Source organism: Acanthamoeba castellanii (genome assembly GCF_000313135.1).
Source record: "Acanthamoeba castellanii str. Neff unplaced genomic scaffold scf7180000083609, whole genome shotgun sequence".
Classification (NCBI taxonomy): Eukaryota; Discosea; order Longamoebia; family Acanthamoebidae; genus Acanthamoeba; species Acanthamoeba castellanii.
The window spans coordinates 12,141-27,760 of NW_004457333.1; the positions used below are offsets into that span (position 1 = coordinate 12,141).

A 15,620-nucleotide genomic window follows, 5' to 3' on the forward strand; every position below is an offset into this window, starting at 1 on the left:
GTGCCCCACGAAGTTGGGTCAGCTTCTTTGCTCAATGAGCGAACTGCCCGGGGGGAGAGGAAAACACACCAAACTCGAACCAATACCACCCGTTGGAGCTGACAGGTGAACCGTACTCAGATGGAACTGACTCGAAGTTGTTTTGCAAATCGAAAACTTGGACAGCGGTTGAATCAGCTGCAGGTTGGGGGTCAAAAGTCAGGCATTTGTCTCATTTTTCGAAGCAATGCCCCTAATCGCGATTGGAGAAGGTACCGAGGGGCGCTTGCGTGACAAATTTCCACATGCGCAAGCCGCTCATGGCCGAGACCTCCAGCACTCCGTCAGGGGGGTAGGCATACCACCCTGAGGTCGTGTCTCTCTGATTAAGAGGGACATGAGCGACTCCAAACTGCAAGCTTCATGATAGGGGAGGTCATACGCGGTTCGGCGATGAAGGGGCGCCAGCAGCATCGATCGTCTGGCACGAAAAACCGGTAAAGTTTCCGTTCACGCCAGTCTCATTACCGTACATGCCAATGCCGATGCTGGTCGTCTCGGGGTAAAGGACTGGAGTGCGAGTCAAAATATATAAATGTTCAGCGTGGCATATGAGTGGCTGAGCAAGAGCATCGAATGTCACGCACCAATATCGTGGTAGCCGGCTTCAAGGATGGAGGCCACATCGAAGTACGTTCCACCCAAACGCACCTGATGGAGATGAATACTCGAGGCCCGTGTCTGTCTATCCTCAGTGTAGCAAGGCGAGGATGTGTTGGCCCAACACTGGTCCAAATTGTTCGGGTCACACCCACCAGCCTGGACTGGAAGCCAAAAAGCCCATCCAATGGCAATGAGCGCCGCGAGTGGGACAGAACAAGAGCTGGGTGTGAAGCTCGTACTAAGTGCCGCGTCCCACCAGGCCGCAGCCTGCGCGCCGTCACTCTTGGTGCCGTTGAGGGTGACGTTGGGCAAGCCGGCCAGCGTGCGGTAGAGATTGAACTGGTCGAGCACGTTCTCCGGCACCAGCTCCTGCACTCCGCCCGCCCGCCCAAGGTTTAGGTACACACTCGCGGATATTGGTTGAGGTGGTGAATTTCGTTCATGGCGGAGCAGACAAGACGGAGAACGTGGACGTGAACGACTAAGGAAGGGGAACCTGCATGACGCCCGGCCCCCCTGTGGCGCAGTCGAGAGAGCTGCCTAGCCACTGAGGGGTGGGTTGACTCTGGTAAAGAGCGCGAGCGTTCCACACGGCGCACGCCTCGTTGAAGGTACGGGAGACGCTTCCTTCGACGCCCGAGATAAAAAGTGGCGCCAGCATAACCACTGCGACCACAACGAAGAGCCGAACGGTTGGGGTCATGGTGGCCTGCATGGTGTGTGCTGGAGTAAAGAAAAGCGCAGAGGTGCTGAGCTCTGGGAAACCAGGTGCCGCCGGTTCGGGCAGCGCAATAATGAAAACTGGCCACTCCAACCAATGGGAAGAGCAGAGCAATATAGGACGGAACAGAAGAGAAGGGAAATGGAAAGGAAAACTAATCAAAAACTGTCAGGGGAGCACTTGGTCTTTGCGCCGTAGAATCACAGCGCCAGCATGCCCGCCACAGCCAGACGCGGGCTTGATGAGAACAGCGAACGAGGTGCCGGAGCCCTCGCTGTCCGAGGTAGGCGGGCACTCATTCTCCTGCTGGTAGTTGATCTTGATCTGACGGAAGGCCGTGCCATCTCCGACTGGTCCCGCTCCTCTGGTGAGTGACTGGGACCATGTCTTGCTCATTCGCGATAAGCAGCTTGCGCGGAAAGGAACGTACAAGACTGGCGCTTGCTGGGCGGCTGCACTGGTGCGCATGTGCCGCTGACAACTGTGAAGGTTAGGGCGTGGTGCCTTCAATGCGACGAGCAATGTCTAATTCGAGGGTTCCGTCCAGGTGCGCGCATCCTGAACGACGCACAACGTTGATGAGTGTGAGTGAATGCCACGCACGCGCGCACGCACGCTCATGACGAGGTACCTGATAGTTGGATGGAGCCGTAGGTGTTCCTCCCCGTGGCGGTGAAGCGAATTGAAGACGAGGCGCTAAGCTTGAGGTCGCCCAAGAACGTCGGCGGTGTGCTCCCTGCGTTTATAGTCTGGCGCGTCGATGAGTGAGCATGGGCCAATGGCAGAGTGTGTGATCAATGGGCGGTCGCAGTGGTGAGGAACGAACCTCACCGAGCTCAAGACTGCCGCCCAAAAGCCAAGTTCCATTCTCGCACTTGGCTGGCTGGCCCCCAAGATCAGCAGGGTACGGCCCACAACGCTTGCAGTCTTCCCGGCAAGACAACACAGTCTCAGTAGGCTCCTGGCAGAACCCGTTCCCGCACTCAACGAGAGCTGTGCAGCACGCAAGCAATGCTTGATTATTGCACACACACGGAGAGGAGAGAGAGAGGGAGAGAGGGTCAATACAACGACTGGTGGTGTCACCACGATGTGGAAAGAGAGAAGCAAATCAGCTGATCAGAGCCGATTGCGTTGCGACGTTGTCCACACCGGCCAGCGCGCGATAGAGATTGAATTGGTCGGTGAGTTGGTCTTCGGGACTAACGCGGGCGTTCCACACGGCCGGCACGCCTGGGTGTAGGTCCGGGAGGTGCCTCCCTCCACGCCAGCACCAGCGATGCCACGACGACAACGACAAGCCAGAGCGGTACGGTCGGAGCCAACGGCATTGCCTTTGTCTGTGGGGGGACTGCTTTCCAAGGTCGGTGAGGCTTCTTGTCCCTCCCGGAAACAGGAAAGCTAAACTAACCAACCAATGGGGCCAGCTCAATAAAAAGCCAACTGCCCCATATTAGGAAATTCGAAGAAAAGAAGGGAAATGATAGAAACAGAAGATTAAAATCGAGAAAAAGAAAAAACACATACCAATCAATGGAGGAAGAGTTGCGTTTTGAAGATGACCAGCGAGACCAGCCGGGACCAAACCCGGGTCCCTACGACCTGCTTGATCAGCGGGCTGCCGGTGCCTCTTCCGCGCTCTCTCCCTACACATTTTAATCTCTTTATGTGTTCGCTGACTGTCTCGCGCGTGGTCTCACAGATATTCTCAACTTCCCGAACATGCTCAACTTTGGCCCTTGTCGACGCACTCTCGTACTCCAGCCCCGTGCGTGTCTTTCTGGTGCCCTCGCGTGGTGCCAATGTTGTGTTTTGTTTTGTTGGGCAGGGTTGGCCGTTTCAGCGGTCGGTGCGGTTGATGTTGCTGCCGCCGTTGCCCTATCCCATCGCGGGCTTCACCTACTGCTCCACGCCACTCACCCCGACGACCAGCCCTGCGGACGGCGCGGACGTCGCTGCTGGCCAAGCGCCCCTGCCGCCCGGCCACAGCTTCCTCCTCTCAGGCGAGGTATGCTGACCAACACAGGTCCTCTTCTCTTCTTTTCGACGTCGTCGCTTTGACGAAAAAATGGGACTCGGTGGAATAACAGGTGTCCAGCGAAGGCACGGCAGAGGCGATGTACATCCACAAGATAGGAAAGCGGTGGAGCTTCAAAAACCTGATCGTCAGCTCCCTCACACCGTCTGTGCCTATCGTACGACACACGCGACACACGCGATGACACACGCGATTACACTTTCATCATGCGCATCTCCTCCATGCGACTCACGATAGTGCATTTGATGTGATCTTACCTTGCCCTACGCAGTTCCTCAGTTCAATGAAGTACAGCGGATCGGCAACTACTTCGCGCTTCACCTACACCACCGACAAGCACATCTTCCTCCTCAACAACCTCACCGTACGATGTCCCTCCTGTCGGCGAACCTTGGCACTCTACATACTTACTCCTTCCTTGCAGGCGATCACCACCAACTGGGCGCTCGGCGCCGAGCTCCTCTACTCGGTGGCCGAAGCCAAGCCCAGCTGTACCATTCCGCTTCTAATGCCGCTTTCTAGTCCACATTACATTAATGCTGTGCGGGCGCGTGGGGCAGTGTCCGTGGGCCTGCGCTACTTGAAGCGGGAGGGCTCGACCAGCGACGCCACCACCGAGTTCACTATCGCCGCCGCTGTACCTCACCTCTATGACCTCTGTCCATCCAATCGAGTGACCCCTCACGCAGACACGTCACTCTCTCTCTATCTCTCTCTCTCTCTACTACTCAGGTCATGGGCCACATCCGAGCCACCTACACGCGTGAGATTTTCCGTTCTGTGCACCTTGCCACACGGTACTCCACCACCCAGCGCAGGCACCAAGGGAAGGTGACACCACAGACCTGACACGTCAGCTCGTCCTGCCCTTGTTCAGGTATGAGTTCAACATGAACGACCTGCACTCCCGAACTGCCGGCGGACTGGAGCTGCGCCCGACGCGCGACTTCCCTTACATCCTCAAGGCCAAGTTCGACACCGAGGTACCACCCGCCCCACCACCAGCTGAGCTGTTACGAGGACCCTGGCCGACATGTACCCACACTGGCAACGATGTTCATCATCATCATCATCATCAGGATGGTGTTGGACTCGCGATTGGACACAAGCTGGAGAACCAACGCGGGGCGTGGATGCTCGCCGTCAACTACGACCGCAGGAGCGGGCCACACATTGGCCTCAGCTTCCACTTCTGAAAAAGCGCGCCCCAGCGCTCTGTGCGCAATCCCCCAAAGTACCACGTAAATGGAACAGTATAAGGAATGCAAGGCGCAAACTGGGTACATTCACGACACGATCCAGGAGGGCTTGCGCTTCTCGAGGAAGGCCGACAGACCCTCCTGGCCCTCCTTCGACACTCGGATGCGCGCAATCTCGCTCGCCAGCTGCTCCTGTGGTACCGAACGGGGACCCAAGTGATCGTCAGCTCCACAGGAGTGATGAACAAAGAGAGACAAAGGAGGAGCGAGGTGGGGTGGTGGTGCCTTGACGTCCGAGAGGCCTTCGCCCTTCTTGGGAGACCCCAGGGAGTGGTAGACGTTGTTGATCAGTTGCTTGCACGAACGCATCGCCGCCGGCGAGTTGGCCTTGATCTCCTGCTCGGTGTGTGTGCGTGTGCGTGTGACAGCGTGAGGCCCCGTGGACAAAGACCTTAGTGTCATTAAGTGGGGAGCTCGTACGGTGAGCACCGAGTCGACGGCCTTGTCCAGCTCCTCGACCGTTTCGAAGGAACCCTGGATCAGTCCCAAGCGAGTCGCTTCGGTTGCGTAGAATCGCTCGCCTGGTTGTGGATAGGTGGGTGACGGGTGATGGGTGAAGAGTCAGGCGCCAGCCGATCGGTGCAGGCGCTGGAAGTTTGACAAACTGTAAAGCGAGGGATGGGGTGGGGTACCGGTCAGGAAGTAGCGTGAGCAGTTGCCCTTGCCGATCTTCATCATCACAAAGGGCGAGATCACCGCGGGAATGAGGCCGAGCTTCACCTCGGTGAACCCAAACACGGCCTTGTTGACCTGCGAGCCCACAGCCGAGGTTCACCACATCAACGCTCAGTTAAGTATTCACTCTCCGACGTGCATGATGCCTTGCTTCAAGGCCGCACACGAGAAGAGAGAGAGAGAGAGAGGAGCGCACGGAGAAGGCAAAGTCGCAGGCGGAAACGAGGCCCGAACCGCCGCCGATGGCGTTGCCGTTGATGCGGCCGATGACGGGCATGGGGCACGCGTAGATGGAATTGAACATGTCGAACAGCTTGTGCGAGTCCAGCTCGTTCTCCTTCTGCTCGAAAGTTGCACCACCACAACCAATGATCAATGACGTTTGAAAAAAAAACCCCATGTTTGATCACCTCTCAGGGTGATGTGACGAAAGAATGGAAGAGTGGCGACGAACCTGGGTGTAGGAGGCCATCTTCTTCATCCAGTTGAGGTCGGCACCGGCCGAGAAGGACTTGCCGTTGCCGGTCAACACCACCGCACGAAACTGTGCAGTATGGCCGCGCAAGGATAATAAATAATCAAAAATTGATTTGAATAAAATAAAAATAATGATTATAATCATGAAAAAATAATGTGGTGCACCTTCTCTTGGGCAGCGTCGCGCTGGATGGTGCGGAAGGCGTCGGTGATTTCGCCGATGACCAGCTCGTTGAAGGCGTTGTGCGTGTCTGGCCGATTGAGCGACACCCATCGCACTTCGCCCTTGTCCTCCACCTGAAGTGCAGATCGTTTGGTCCAAATCCCCCTCGGTCAGGCCTTCCTCGGCACAAATCTTGCAGCTGCTGGTGCCGATCAGATGTAGATGGGAGGCACAACGTACATTGATGAAATCATACTTCTGTTTCACCTCAGTGCTGGCAGCCGCTGTGGTAAAGGCCCGGCGACCGAAGCACGACCGCACTGCCTGCCCAGCCGGCACCGCCCCTCTGCCCGCCACCACCTTCAACGTGGCACGCCTCATCCCTTCTCTTCTTGAGTGCAAATCTAATCTGTGGATTTATTTTTTTATTTTTGAAGCCATTTCTTTTTTCCCGGCCCAATGGGCAAGCCCGAAAGAAGTCGGAAGTGACCGCAGCTGTCGGTTGTGCAACTCCTCTCTCTTTCTTTCGCTTGTTTTGGGTCACGCCAGAATAGCAAAAGAAGAAACTGTTGATGATGAAGAGGATGCCGCAAGTCGTATTACTCGTGGTGTGCGCGTTGGTCTGCGTAGCAGTTGCGAATGCGACGGTCGTGGACGGACTGGGCGACCAGGTGCACAACGCCCGACCCATTGTCGGGGTGATGGCCCAGCCCACCTACGCCGACCCCCAGTACAAGGGACTCGGCCGCACCTACCTCGCCGCCGCCTACGTCAAATGGTTCGAACCTCCCCCCCCCTCTTCCCCTTCCCTTTTCCTCTTCGTTTTCTCTATTTGACGACGTTGCCTTCATTTTTTTGTTTTGCTCTCCGGGGGCATATAACATGTTGCAGGCTTGAGAGTGCGGGCGCTCGCGTGGTCGCTGTGCAGTACCGACACCCACACTTCGCCAGCAGCCTGCGCAGTGCCGCCTGATATGTGTGGGCGGAGGGGGAGCTAATGAGGGTTTCTTCTTTCTCGTGACTGACCAGATACGACCTGCCCGAGCCGCAGCTGGTCCGCTTGCTGCAGAGCATCAACGGTACGCGGCCGCGCTGATGGTCGTCCACTCGATGAGTGGCGGGAGAGAAGCACCGGCATGTTCTGTGCCTCATGTGCGTGTTGTGTGCGTGTTGTGTGTGTGTGTGTGTGTGTGGTATTCTTCTGAAATCGCATCAGGTGTGGTGTTTCCGGGTGGAGAGCTCGACATCCCGGGCTCACACTACCAGAACACCAGCCAGTTCATCTACAACTGGGCGATCAAGGTCCGCTTCCACTCCTTCTCCTCCTCCTCCATTGCAATTGCACAGCGAACTGACGTGACGAGCGCGAGCGGCCGCCCGGTATGTGCAGCAAAACGAGGCCGGAAACTATTTCCCTCTCTGGGGCACTTGCCAGGGCTTCGAGCAAATGGCGATCATGGCCTCCGGCGACGATTCGATCCTGACCGAGTTCCAGGCCGAGAACCTCACCCTCGCCCTCGACTTCAGCTCGGCGGCCGCGCACAGGTGAGACCTCTGGTGGTCTACCCGAGAGACAGCGCACCGCCTCCGAATCGCTCACGATCTCTCCGTCTCTTGTGGTCAGTCGTCTGTACGGTTCGATGGAAAAGCGCATCGTGGACATCTTCAGGAACCAGGCCGTCGCGCAAAACCTGCACCAGCTCGGACTCGCCCCCGACCTCTATGCCCGTACGCCACATTTTTTTCTGCACGCGACGTGCGTGTGACACGGTGGTGCAGTGGGTGTGCGTGCGTGCATGTGCGCGCTCAGTCACTGACTCAGTTACCGTGGGCACAGACAACGAAAGGTTCCGCTCGACGTGGGACATTCTGTCGACCAACGAAGATCGCCGGGGTTGGACGTTCATCTCGTCGATGGAGAGCAAGAAGCACCCCTTCTACGCCACCCAGTACCACCCCGAGCGTAACGCCTAGTACGGACCGGCCACACACACACGCATAAGCACACGCACACGCACACGCACACGCACACGCACACGACACGCACTCTCTCTGCACGTCTCTTCTGAGGGCTGTCCTGCTCACGCACACATGATGTCTTGTTCTCCGATGGTGCAGCGAGTGGGACCGTGAGGAGGCCCTGATCCACTCGGCTGATGCTGTGGCGGCCATGCAGGCCCTCTCCAATTTCCTCGTCAGGTCCTGATCCCTTGTCCACGCTCACACATTTTCGACTGTGCGTGTGCGTGTGCGTGTGCGTGTGCGTGTGCGTGTGCGTGTGCGTGTGCGGTGGTGTAACTAACATTGGGAAAAACACGGAGCGCAGTGAGGCCAGAAAGAGCGCGAACACGTTTGCGAACAAGAGCGAGGAGTACGCCTCGCTGATCTACAACTTCGCTCCGCTGTACACGCCCAGAATCGACCGCTACTACGAACAGGTCTACTTCTGGAAATAGACCTACTGGCCCAGTTCGCGCATGAATCGCCACACTCGCGGCTTAGGTTCCGTGCCACCCGGGTGCAGGTATTGTTGTTTTATGAGCTCATCGATGAGGTGTGCTACTTCCAGTTGGCGACAATCCAGTCCTTGTCCACCCACTTCCGCGCCTGCAGGTTGTTGTCCTCGAAGAACTTCTGCAACGTGGTGTTCCTGCAAAGGGTTAAAGGTGTGGTGTGGTGGTTGATTGTGAGTCACCGCACCAGCTACGAGAAGAAGAAGAAAGAAGAGAAACGCACCGGCCGGATGTGGGCTGCGAAGGAACTGTGCGTGAACGCTTCTTCTCGCGCGGCTCAGCTCCTGACGAAGACGACGAAGAGGAAGAGGGTGTGGAGAAGAACGGAGAGGTGATCAACTTTGTCTGTCGTCGCGTTTGGGGCTTCTGTGGCGAGGTCTGCTCTTCCTCCTCATCGTCGTCCTCTTCCCGCTTGCGCTTCAGCGCTGTGCTTCGTGTGTTGGCTTGCTGGGGTCGTGGCGCTGCACTGGCGTTGCTTCTGCATGCAGAACATGCGGAGCCTGTCAGACTGCGCTGTGGCTTCGTCATGGTGCAGCGGGTTGAGAGTTGGTTGAACGTACTCAAGAAACTGCAGAGCTTCGGCCTGGGTGGCAAAGCCTTTATACTTTGCCCCCGAGAACCCATCTACCTGCGCCTTGCATTCTTCCCTGTGCAACAGGTCGAGCCAAAATTGGATGAAGAGATGAATTCACAACGATTTGAAGCTTTTCGTACCAGGTGTCGTATATGCCCGGGGTGTGCCCCACGCTGACTGCGTAGCACTTCTTCCTCTTGCTCATCCTTCAACGCACAAGATGAAATTGTGGCTTGGCGTACTGTCTTTTCGCGCCTTTTCTATTTGCAACGTTTTTTTATTTTTATTTTTATTTTGTTTTTCACAACCACGCGCGGCTCGCGGTGGTGATGGAACGCTGTACAGCACTAGAGCAGGTTCTGCAGGAACCTCTTTACGGTATCCACCAAAAGAGGATAGTTGATCGGTTTCGAGAGGTACTCATTGCATCCCGCCTCAATGCAGATCCGCCTCTGGCGTGGTGTCGTGTCGGCTGTGTGACGCAAAGTAGGAGTTGAGTCAGCACACGGAAGCCACTCACGATTGCGCAAGAAGAAGGTGGTGCACGACGCGTACCAGTGAGTGCGATGATGGGCACCTTGTTTTGGATGTTCTGTGCATTTTCATACTCACGTATGTGACGCGTGCACGTGACACCGTCCATGACAGGCATGTGGATATCCTGCGCGTGAGGTGAAATGTGATGAGCATTATGTGATATAACGCGGCCTGTGCATCACACCCCGGCGAGTACGGGAACAGAGATCGTACCATGAGAATGAGTTTGTACAAGTCGGGGTTGGAGCGGAACATGTCGAGGGCGATTTTGCCGTTCTGGGCAATGTCCACCTGGAAGTTCTTGCGTCGCAAGACACGCGCTCCTACGCAACGAAACCAATTCGACGGTCACCACCGATCAGTCGATTACTAAGAAGAGGGGGAGGAAAAAAAGGTACCGATGAGGGCGTTGGTGGCGTTATCCTCGACCAGCAGAATTCGTATGCTCTGCCTGTTCCTGTCTGCTTCTGGGAGCTGGTTCAACGAATCACTTCGCGACGTGCGCCTGTACAGTTTGTTCGCACAGAGAAAAAAGGTGAGTCGAATAAACGACATTTGGAACCGAGCGGATCGGAGTGTACCGTTGGTTGAGCATGTTGGACCGGATTCGCTGCTGCTTCTGGTGAGCATATCGCTGCAGCATCTCGTAGAAGGCCGCCTTATCGACAGGCTTGCTCAGGTAGTCGTCCATGCCCACCTGAAGGCACATCTCTCGAGAATCGTCGGCCGTCAGGGCCACGATGGGCACGTGGTCGGCGGCCGCCTCTTCCGCGGATAGTCCCTAGGGTGAACCAGCACACAAGAAGGGCATGTGAGACCACGAAACTCGAACACAACTCACAATCGGGTGTCGAACAATCACGCGGAGTGCAGAGCAAAGCGTACCTTTTCTTCCGCCTCCTTCCGTTCTTTCTCTCGGATCAGCTTGGTGGCCTCCCAACCATCGGTTATGGGCATACGGCAATCCTACTGCATACGTTTGACAGGCGTGAGGTCATGATGCGACAGTCATCAGAGTTGATGGGGAGGAGGGCCGGTGCGAACCATGAAGATGATGTCGAATGGCGTCTTTGAGTAGGCGGCGAAGGCTTGCTGACCGTCGGAAGCGACGGTGCATTGATGGCCGGCCTTCTTGATCAGCATGTCGAGGATTTTTGCGCTCATTTTGTTGTCCTCCGCGACGAGCACTTTGAGCTGGATCCCACCCAACGGCTGACCCATGGCCCTCTCCTCCTCCGCTACCTTGCTCTCGCCTTCGGCCTGCCAAGCGCGTCAGCAAAAATAATAATAAATAAAGAATACCAGCACCTTTCATAATTATCATAATAATTATGAATAGGGAACGAATTCGGCAGGAAGAGCGCACCTGGTTCGAGTTGGTGGGCACCTCAAGAGCGTAGCCCCCGCGCTTACTGCCCGAGTGGTTCATCACGATGTTGAGCAGCTCCTTCTTGCGAAGCTGGTGAGGAAAAGGAAAAAGTGAGCTCTAGAGAAAACAGGTGACGACGCGCTGAAGAGGGTGCAACTGTACCGGCTTGAGCAGGAATGCGTTGAGGGTGGGCGAGATGTGCTGAATCTCCTTCTTTTGCGCGGGCGTGCACCTTAGAAGAAGGGCGCAGGGTTAGGGTTTAAGCAACAAAGGGACCGAGAGGCAATGGAGCTACGCACATCATGATGACAAGCAAGTCTCTGAGCCCCGCTTCTTCCATAAGGTATCGGTGCACTTCGACTCCTGTGACACCACCCATCTGGAGAGACGCAGAGGAGCGCAGGGCGTGAGCGTAACAACGCACACAGACCGACGGAAGCCAATGTGGGCTACTGCGCGTACCATGTAGTCAAGGAACAGCAACTTGTAGTCGCCCCTCTTCAGTTCTTCGATGCCCTGGCGCCAATTCAAAGCTGTTGGGAAGACAGGACAGGTGAGCGGCAAAGAACGAGAGTAGCAAATATGAGGTAAGCGAAGGGTGTTCGGGGGGGATTGCAGCGGCGCACCATAGCTTACGTGACACCCAAATTGGGACAAATGATCGGTGATCTGCCTGCACACGTGTTCGTTGTCGTCGATGACGTAGATCGGGAAGCCGGCGAGCGATACCACCACACCTGTCGAGTGAAGGAGAAGAAGGAGAGGCGATCAGTGTGACCTGCACAGATGTTTGAGGGTTGGACCGCGCGTACTCTCTGGGGGTGGGTGATGGTAGTCGAGGCTGAACTTAGCCGTGAAGGTGAAGGTCGACCCTCTTCCCTCCTGTTGACGGCGCAAAAGCACAGCTGATCAGCAGCATGCCCTCACAGGCGTGCCATGGCGCAGGTCGGCAGCGGGGGGCGTCATAGGAATAACGCGCGTACCTCGCTCTCTACTGAGATGCGGCCGTCAAGGAACAGCGAGGTCAGCCTTTCCGCGATACTAAGGCCCAATCCGCTGCCACTGAACAGGGCAAAGAAAGGAGGAGTCAGCCGAGGGGTCAGGATTGGGCTGCGAGGCACGCCCACGCGTGGTCCTCGAGGCTCGTACCCGTATCTCTTGAGCGTAGACGAGGAGAAGGGAAGGAACAGCTTGCCCATGTGGGACTGCGGGATGCCAATGCCCGTGTCGCTGATGGCAAACGAGAGTGTGGCGGTCCCGTCGAGGTCCGCTTGCTCCGGCCCCAGGGGCTGGCGCCCGCGGACTTGGTTACGGACCACCGAAATGACGATGGCACCCTGAGGCCCAGAAGACGTCCGTTAGCCTGAACTGTCAATGACCTTAGATGCGTGCGCTGGACGCAGCGATACCTGATGCGTGAACTTGACGGCGTTCCAGAGGATGCTCTCCAAGATGTTCTTGAGTTGTGTAGCGCCCTGGTTAACGACGACATATAAAATATACATATATACACACATCTCGATTAGCGTTTGATTTCAGAGCATTGGAGCAGTGTTGGTGGGGCACGATACCCCGATGAGGTATCTCGGCACATCATCGGCGATCTGGTACGTGATGTCGATGTCCTTTTCACCGAGAAGAGAGGGACTCAGGCTAAGCTGCGTGATAAGAGACTCGAGCAGAGACTCGACTTCAAAGGGTTGAGCTAAAATGAAGAAGACAAACAAAGAAGACGTTAGTTGAGGAGCAATAGTGGTCATGGCTATGAGGCAGCATGCTTCAGAACCTTCGAGATCGATGAGGCCATCGTTGGCTTTGGTGAAGATGGAGACGTCGCGAACAAACGTGGTGAGTTGGGTGTTGGTCTCGTCCAGCTTCGACACGTAACCTCGCTGTTCCAGGGGCAGATCGGAATCCGACAAACTCGAAATCAAGCCTGGCGTACGACCCCACATGCGATGAGGTTCTTTTCCATTGCACTCTTCCTGAGGTGAAGCGAGGAGGGGTGCAGTACCCGACATCGCCTCGGCGCGGCTTTTCATCTCTCCGAAAGAGTGATCGAGGAACTTTTGCTTGTCCGTGATCTTCCTGGAAACGGCATCGTATTTCTGTGCACCGAAAGTGTGGGAGACGTGGTGGTCAGCTGCGCCCAAGCCCCGCACCTCAAAAAAAAATAAAAAATAAAGTAAAGTAAAGAGAAGAAAAAAGGGGGTACCTCTTGGGAGAAGGTGTTGGTGGTGCGGAGGGCCTCGTTGTCCGATCGCTGCTTCTTGAAGAGGGAAAGCAGCTCCTGCAGCTCCTGTCTTTTGCTCTCGTAAAAGATGAACACTTCGCCCAGCAGGGCCGTGGTAATGATGCCAAGAGACACGGACGGGGCCAAGGACATCTGACACGACACGCGCCAGGCGCTGCCGAGTTAGATGCCGCCAAGGAGCGAAGCGAGGGAGGGGCCACGACGACAGGGTTGGCATGCCGCGAGCGTACCAGGAAGAGCGGCGAAATGAAGGTAAGGTAATAGGGCCAGGAGTCGGAGAACGGCCAGGTGCAGAAGGCGTAGAAGATGATGCTGCAGGTGACCACCGAGTGGAGCACGAGCGAGCGCAGGAACAGCGTTCTCAGCGCTGACCCGGCTCTGCGCCCTCGCGGCTTGTCGCTTGTCTTGGCGCCGTCTTGCTGCTTCGCCTCCGACGTGCTGCTGTCCTTGTCGCGTTCGCTGTCGCTGCTTCGGTTGAGGCCATTCTTATCCTTCCCGTTACGCCGCTTGTCGGCAGCTTCGCCTGTTTCCTCGACTCCTCCGTCGTCTCTTGACCTTGCGCGCTCGCGAGTGCGTGGTTCGCTGGGGCTGGTGACCGGTTTTTCGGAGCTGCTGGCCCTCGGCGCTTGGTCCTTGCCCTCGGCGGAGGAGGAGGAGGAGTGGGCCTTACGTTGCTCGACCACGAAGTAGGCCCAGAACAGCGAAGCGAGGGTGAATTGCACCAGGAACTCGAGCATGAGATTCAGGCGCACGCTCTGCCTGGCCTGCTTGACCACAAACAGCAGATAGTCGAGAGAAGAGTGCTGCACGGTGGCTGCGCCCTCATCGGAGCTGCTTGTGGCATGAGTGAGGGACTGGGGAGACCCAAAACACACACACACACACACCACACACGGGCACACAGAAGGCGCGGGTAAGCAACTCAACGGTTGGGGCCAAACAACGTTTCTCTGAGAGAGCACTGCAGGTGGGTCTACCTGGATGGAAAACAGAAGGCCGATGGCACTGCACACGGCCAGCACGTCAACTGACTTGCGTGAGACCGAGGAGACAACTCGAAGATACGGGGGTTGGGCCTGTTGAACCCAGTTATAGGGCTGTGTGTCATTGGAGGGAACGGGAGAAAGAGACAACAGGAGGCACCACAAAGGCTTCAATGAAGGCGTGTACCTGCGCTCTCCGCACGGTTTCGCGCACAATCCAAAGGATGCCCATCAACGAGAGGCCGCCCAACGGCTGGAATTGGGGCACGACCATAGATCAGAGATTATGTACACAACTCTCAAAGAGAAATTTGGCGAAAATGAGCAAGAGAGTGTGTAGGTGGTGTACCCATGTGGCCAGGTGAGGGTAGTGAGTGGCACCGCCTCCGCACAAGAGTAAATTGATCAATGCTGATACGAATGGAGGTACGCCGAGGCAGGCCGCGAACACCAGGGTCGACGAATGGCGAAAGATCGAGAAGTTCAAGGCGCTCGCGGCCCACAACACCACAGATATGTAGAGGTTCGTGAGCTCGATCCCTTGGAAGGTCATCATCTGCGATTTTGGTTCGGCATGGGCGAGGGAGGGCGCGAAAATGCCATCGAAATCGAGGTCACCCTGCATGCAGATGCAGCTCTCTCTTGTGTTGGTGGTTCTTCTCCTACGCGACTAAGTCTTGTGCCAGCGCCACCCCTTCTTCCCCTACGCTCGCACCGGTTGCTGGTGGGGCGCACCTCAACCCCCCTAACCGAGATTGCTGCTAGCGGGGAATGTCAAAAACGCACGTCTCGTGGCGTCATAAAATACCTTACATTCCTCGACGCTATCTCCCAGGCGAATCAAAGACCACGAGAGACGAGACTCTTTAGCTCGGTGTAACCCCGCAGCAGGAAATCCAATCACCTCTGGTTCTGCAGCTGCATCCTCTCTTCACTTCACCAGGCTACCTATGTAGCCAAGAATGATCGGAATGCCATTTGGTGGACTCCAGACCGGAAAGTCATGGGGAGAAGGGCTGCTTTTTTCGCCTCAGGTGTTGGCTCGCCCCAAAAGGCTCAAACGTTTCACACCATGAAGGAGGAGGAGGAGAGGAAGCTTGAATCACCTGCTGTCGAGGTCGTAGGGTTGCCTGTGGGTCACGATAGCCACAATGTTCTGCTCGACCATGCCCAGCAGCTAATGATGGTGCCACTAGCCTCCCTCCAGGCAGATTTCCTTGAGGAGGTTGGTGGCTTCCTCCATCAGAGAGCTGTGCGGCGATACAGCACTCCTGGCCCATGGCGCATCTCCGTGCCCATTTCTCCGTTCTTGGCGCGGGCCACATTTGGATCAACGACTGAAATATGTCTTGATACGAACGATTCGGTGGCCGCGTACCTCGGTGATCGATGGGCGTGCGCCACTTCCAGAGTGG

At 56.4% G+C, this 15,620-nt stretch overlaps 6 protein-coding genes and 1 pseudogene across 6 annotated transcripts; 2 read left to right on the top strand and 5 right to left on the bottom strand.

Annotated features, from left to right (window-relative positions):
* Window positions 1-232: 232 nt before the first annotated feature.
* ACA1_305510 (uncharacterized protein) lies at window positions 233-1,357 on the bottom strand (the record flags this gene model as incomplete). The annotated part of the gene is made up of 5 exons (XM_004335686.1): window positions 233-361; window positions 422-549; window positions 627-803; window positions 882-1,011; window positions 1,139-1,357. 5 exons carry the CDS (start codon window positions 1,355-1,357, stop codon window positions 233-235), a joined length of 783 nt encoding a protein of 260 aa, XP_004335734.1.
* A 496-nt stretch (window positions 1,358-1,853) lies between these two features.
* ACA1_305520 (uncharacterized protein) lies at window positions 1,854-2,694 on the bottom strand (the record flags this gene model as incomplete). Its single annotated transcript, XM_004335687.1, has 3 exons — window positions 1,854-1,921; window positions 1,995-2,099; window positions 2,595-2,694. The coding sequence occupies 3 exons, from the start codon at window positions 2,692-2,694 to the stop codon at window positions 1,854-1,856; spliced, it is 273 nt and encodes a 90-aa protein (XP_004335735.1).
* Window positions 2,695-2,896: 202 nt separating this feature from the next.
* On the top strand, window positions 2,897-4,597 carry ACA1_305530 (uncharacterized protein; the record flags this gene model as incomplete). Its single annotated transcript, XM_004335688.1, has 10 exons — window positions 2,897-2,987; window positions 3,066-3,118; window positions 3,192-3,371; window positions 3,454-3,558; window positions 3,673-3,765; window positions 3,826-3,892; window positions 3,962-4,038; window positions 4,134-4,198; window positions 4,279-4,384; window positions 4,481-4,597. 10 exons carry the CDS (start codon window positions 2,897-2,899, stop codon window positions 4,595-4,597), a joined length of 954 nt encoding a protein of 317 aa, XP_004335736.1.
* Window positions 4,598-4,687: 90 nt separating this feature from the next.
* Window positions 4,688-6,356, bottom strand: ACA1_305540 (enoylCoA hydratase/isomerase family domain containing protein; the record flags this gene model as incomplete). The annotated part of the gene is made up of 7 exons (XM_004335689.1): window positions 4,688-4,996; window positions 5,081-5,181; window positions 5,293-5,410; window positions 5,532-5,675; window positions 5,790-5,879; window positions 5,978-6,109; window positions 6,216-6,356. 7 exons carry the CDS (start codon window positions 6,354-6,356, stop codon window positions 4,688-4,690), a joined length of 1,035 nt encoding a protein of 344 aa, XP_004335737.1.
* Window positions 6,357-6,559: 203 nt separating this feature from the next.
* On the top strand, window positions 6,560-8,431 carry ACA1_305550 (gammaglutamyl hydrolase, putative; the record flags this gene model as incomplete). Its single annotated transcript, XM_004335690.1, is given in 9 exon segments — window positions 6,560-6,753; window positions 6,867-6,902; window positions 7,005-7,054; window positions 7,192-7,355; window positions 7,366-7,520; window positions 7,600-7,703; window positions 7,798-7,948; window positions 8,094-8,174; window positions 8,302-8,431. The coding sequence occupies 9 exon segments, from the start codon at window positions 6,560-6,562 to the stop codon at window positions 8,429-8,431; spliced, it is 1,065 nt and encodes a 354-aa protein (XP_004335738.1).
* Window positions 8,432-8,534: 103 nt separating this feature from the next.
* On the bottom strand, window positions 8,535-9,267 carry ACA1_305560 (uncharacterized protein; the record flags this gene model as incomplete). The annotated part of the gene is made up of 4 exons (XM_004335691.1): window positions 8,535-8,625; window positions 8,712-8,966; window positions 9,049-9,135; window positions 9,203-9,267. The coding sequence occupies 4 exons, from the start codon at window positions 9,265-9,267 to the stop codon at window positions 8,535-8,537; spliced, it is 498 nt and encodes a 165-aa protein (XP_004335739.1).
* Window positions 9,268-9,409: 142 nt separating this feature from the next.
* ACA1_305570 lies at window positions 9,410-14,761 on the bottom strand (annotated as a pseudogene).
* Window positions 14,762-15,620: the final 859 nt, after the last annotated feature.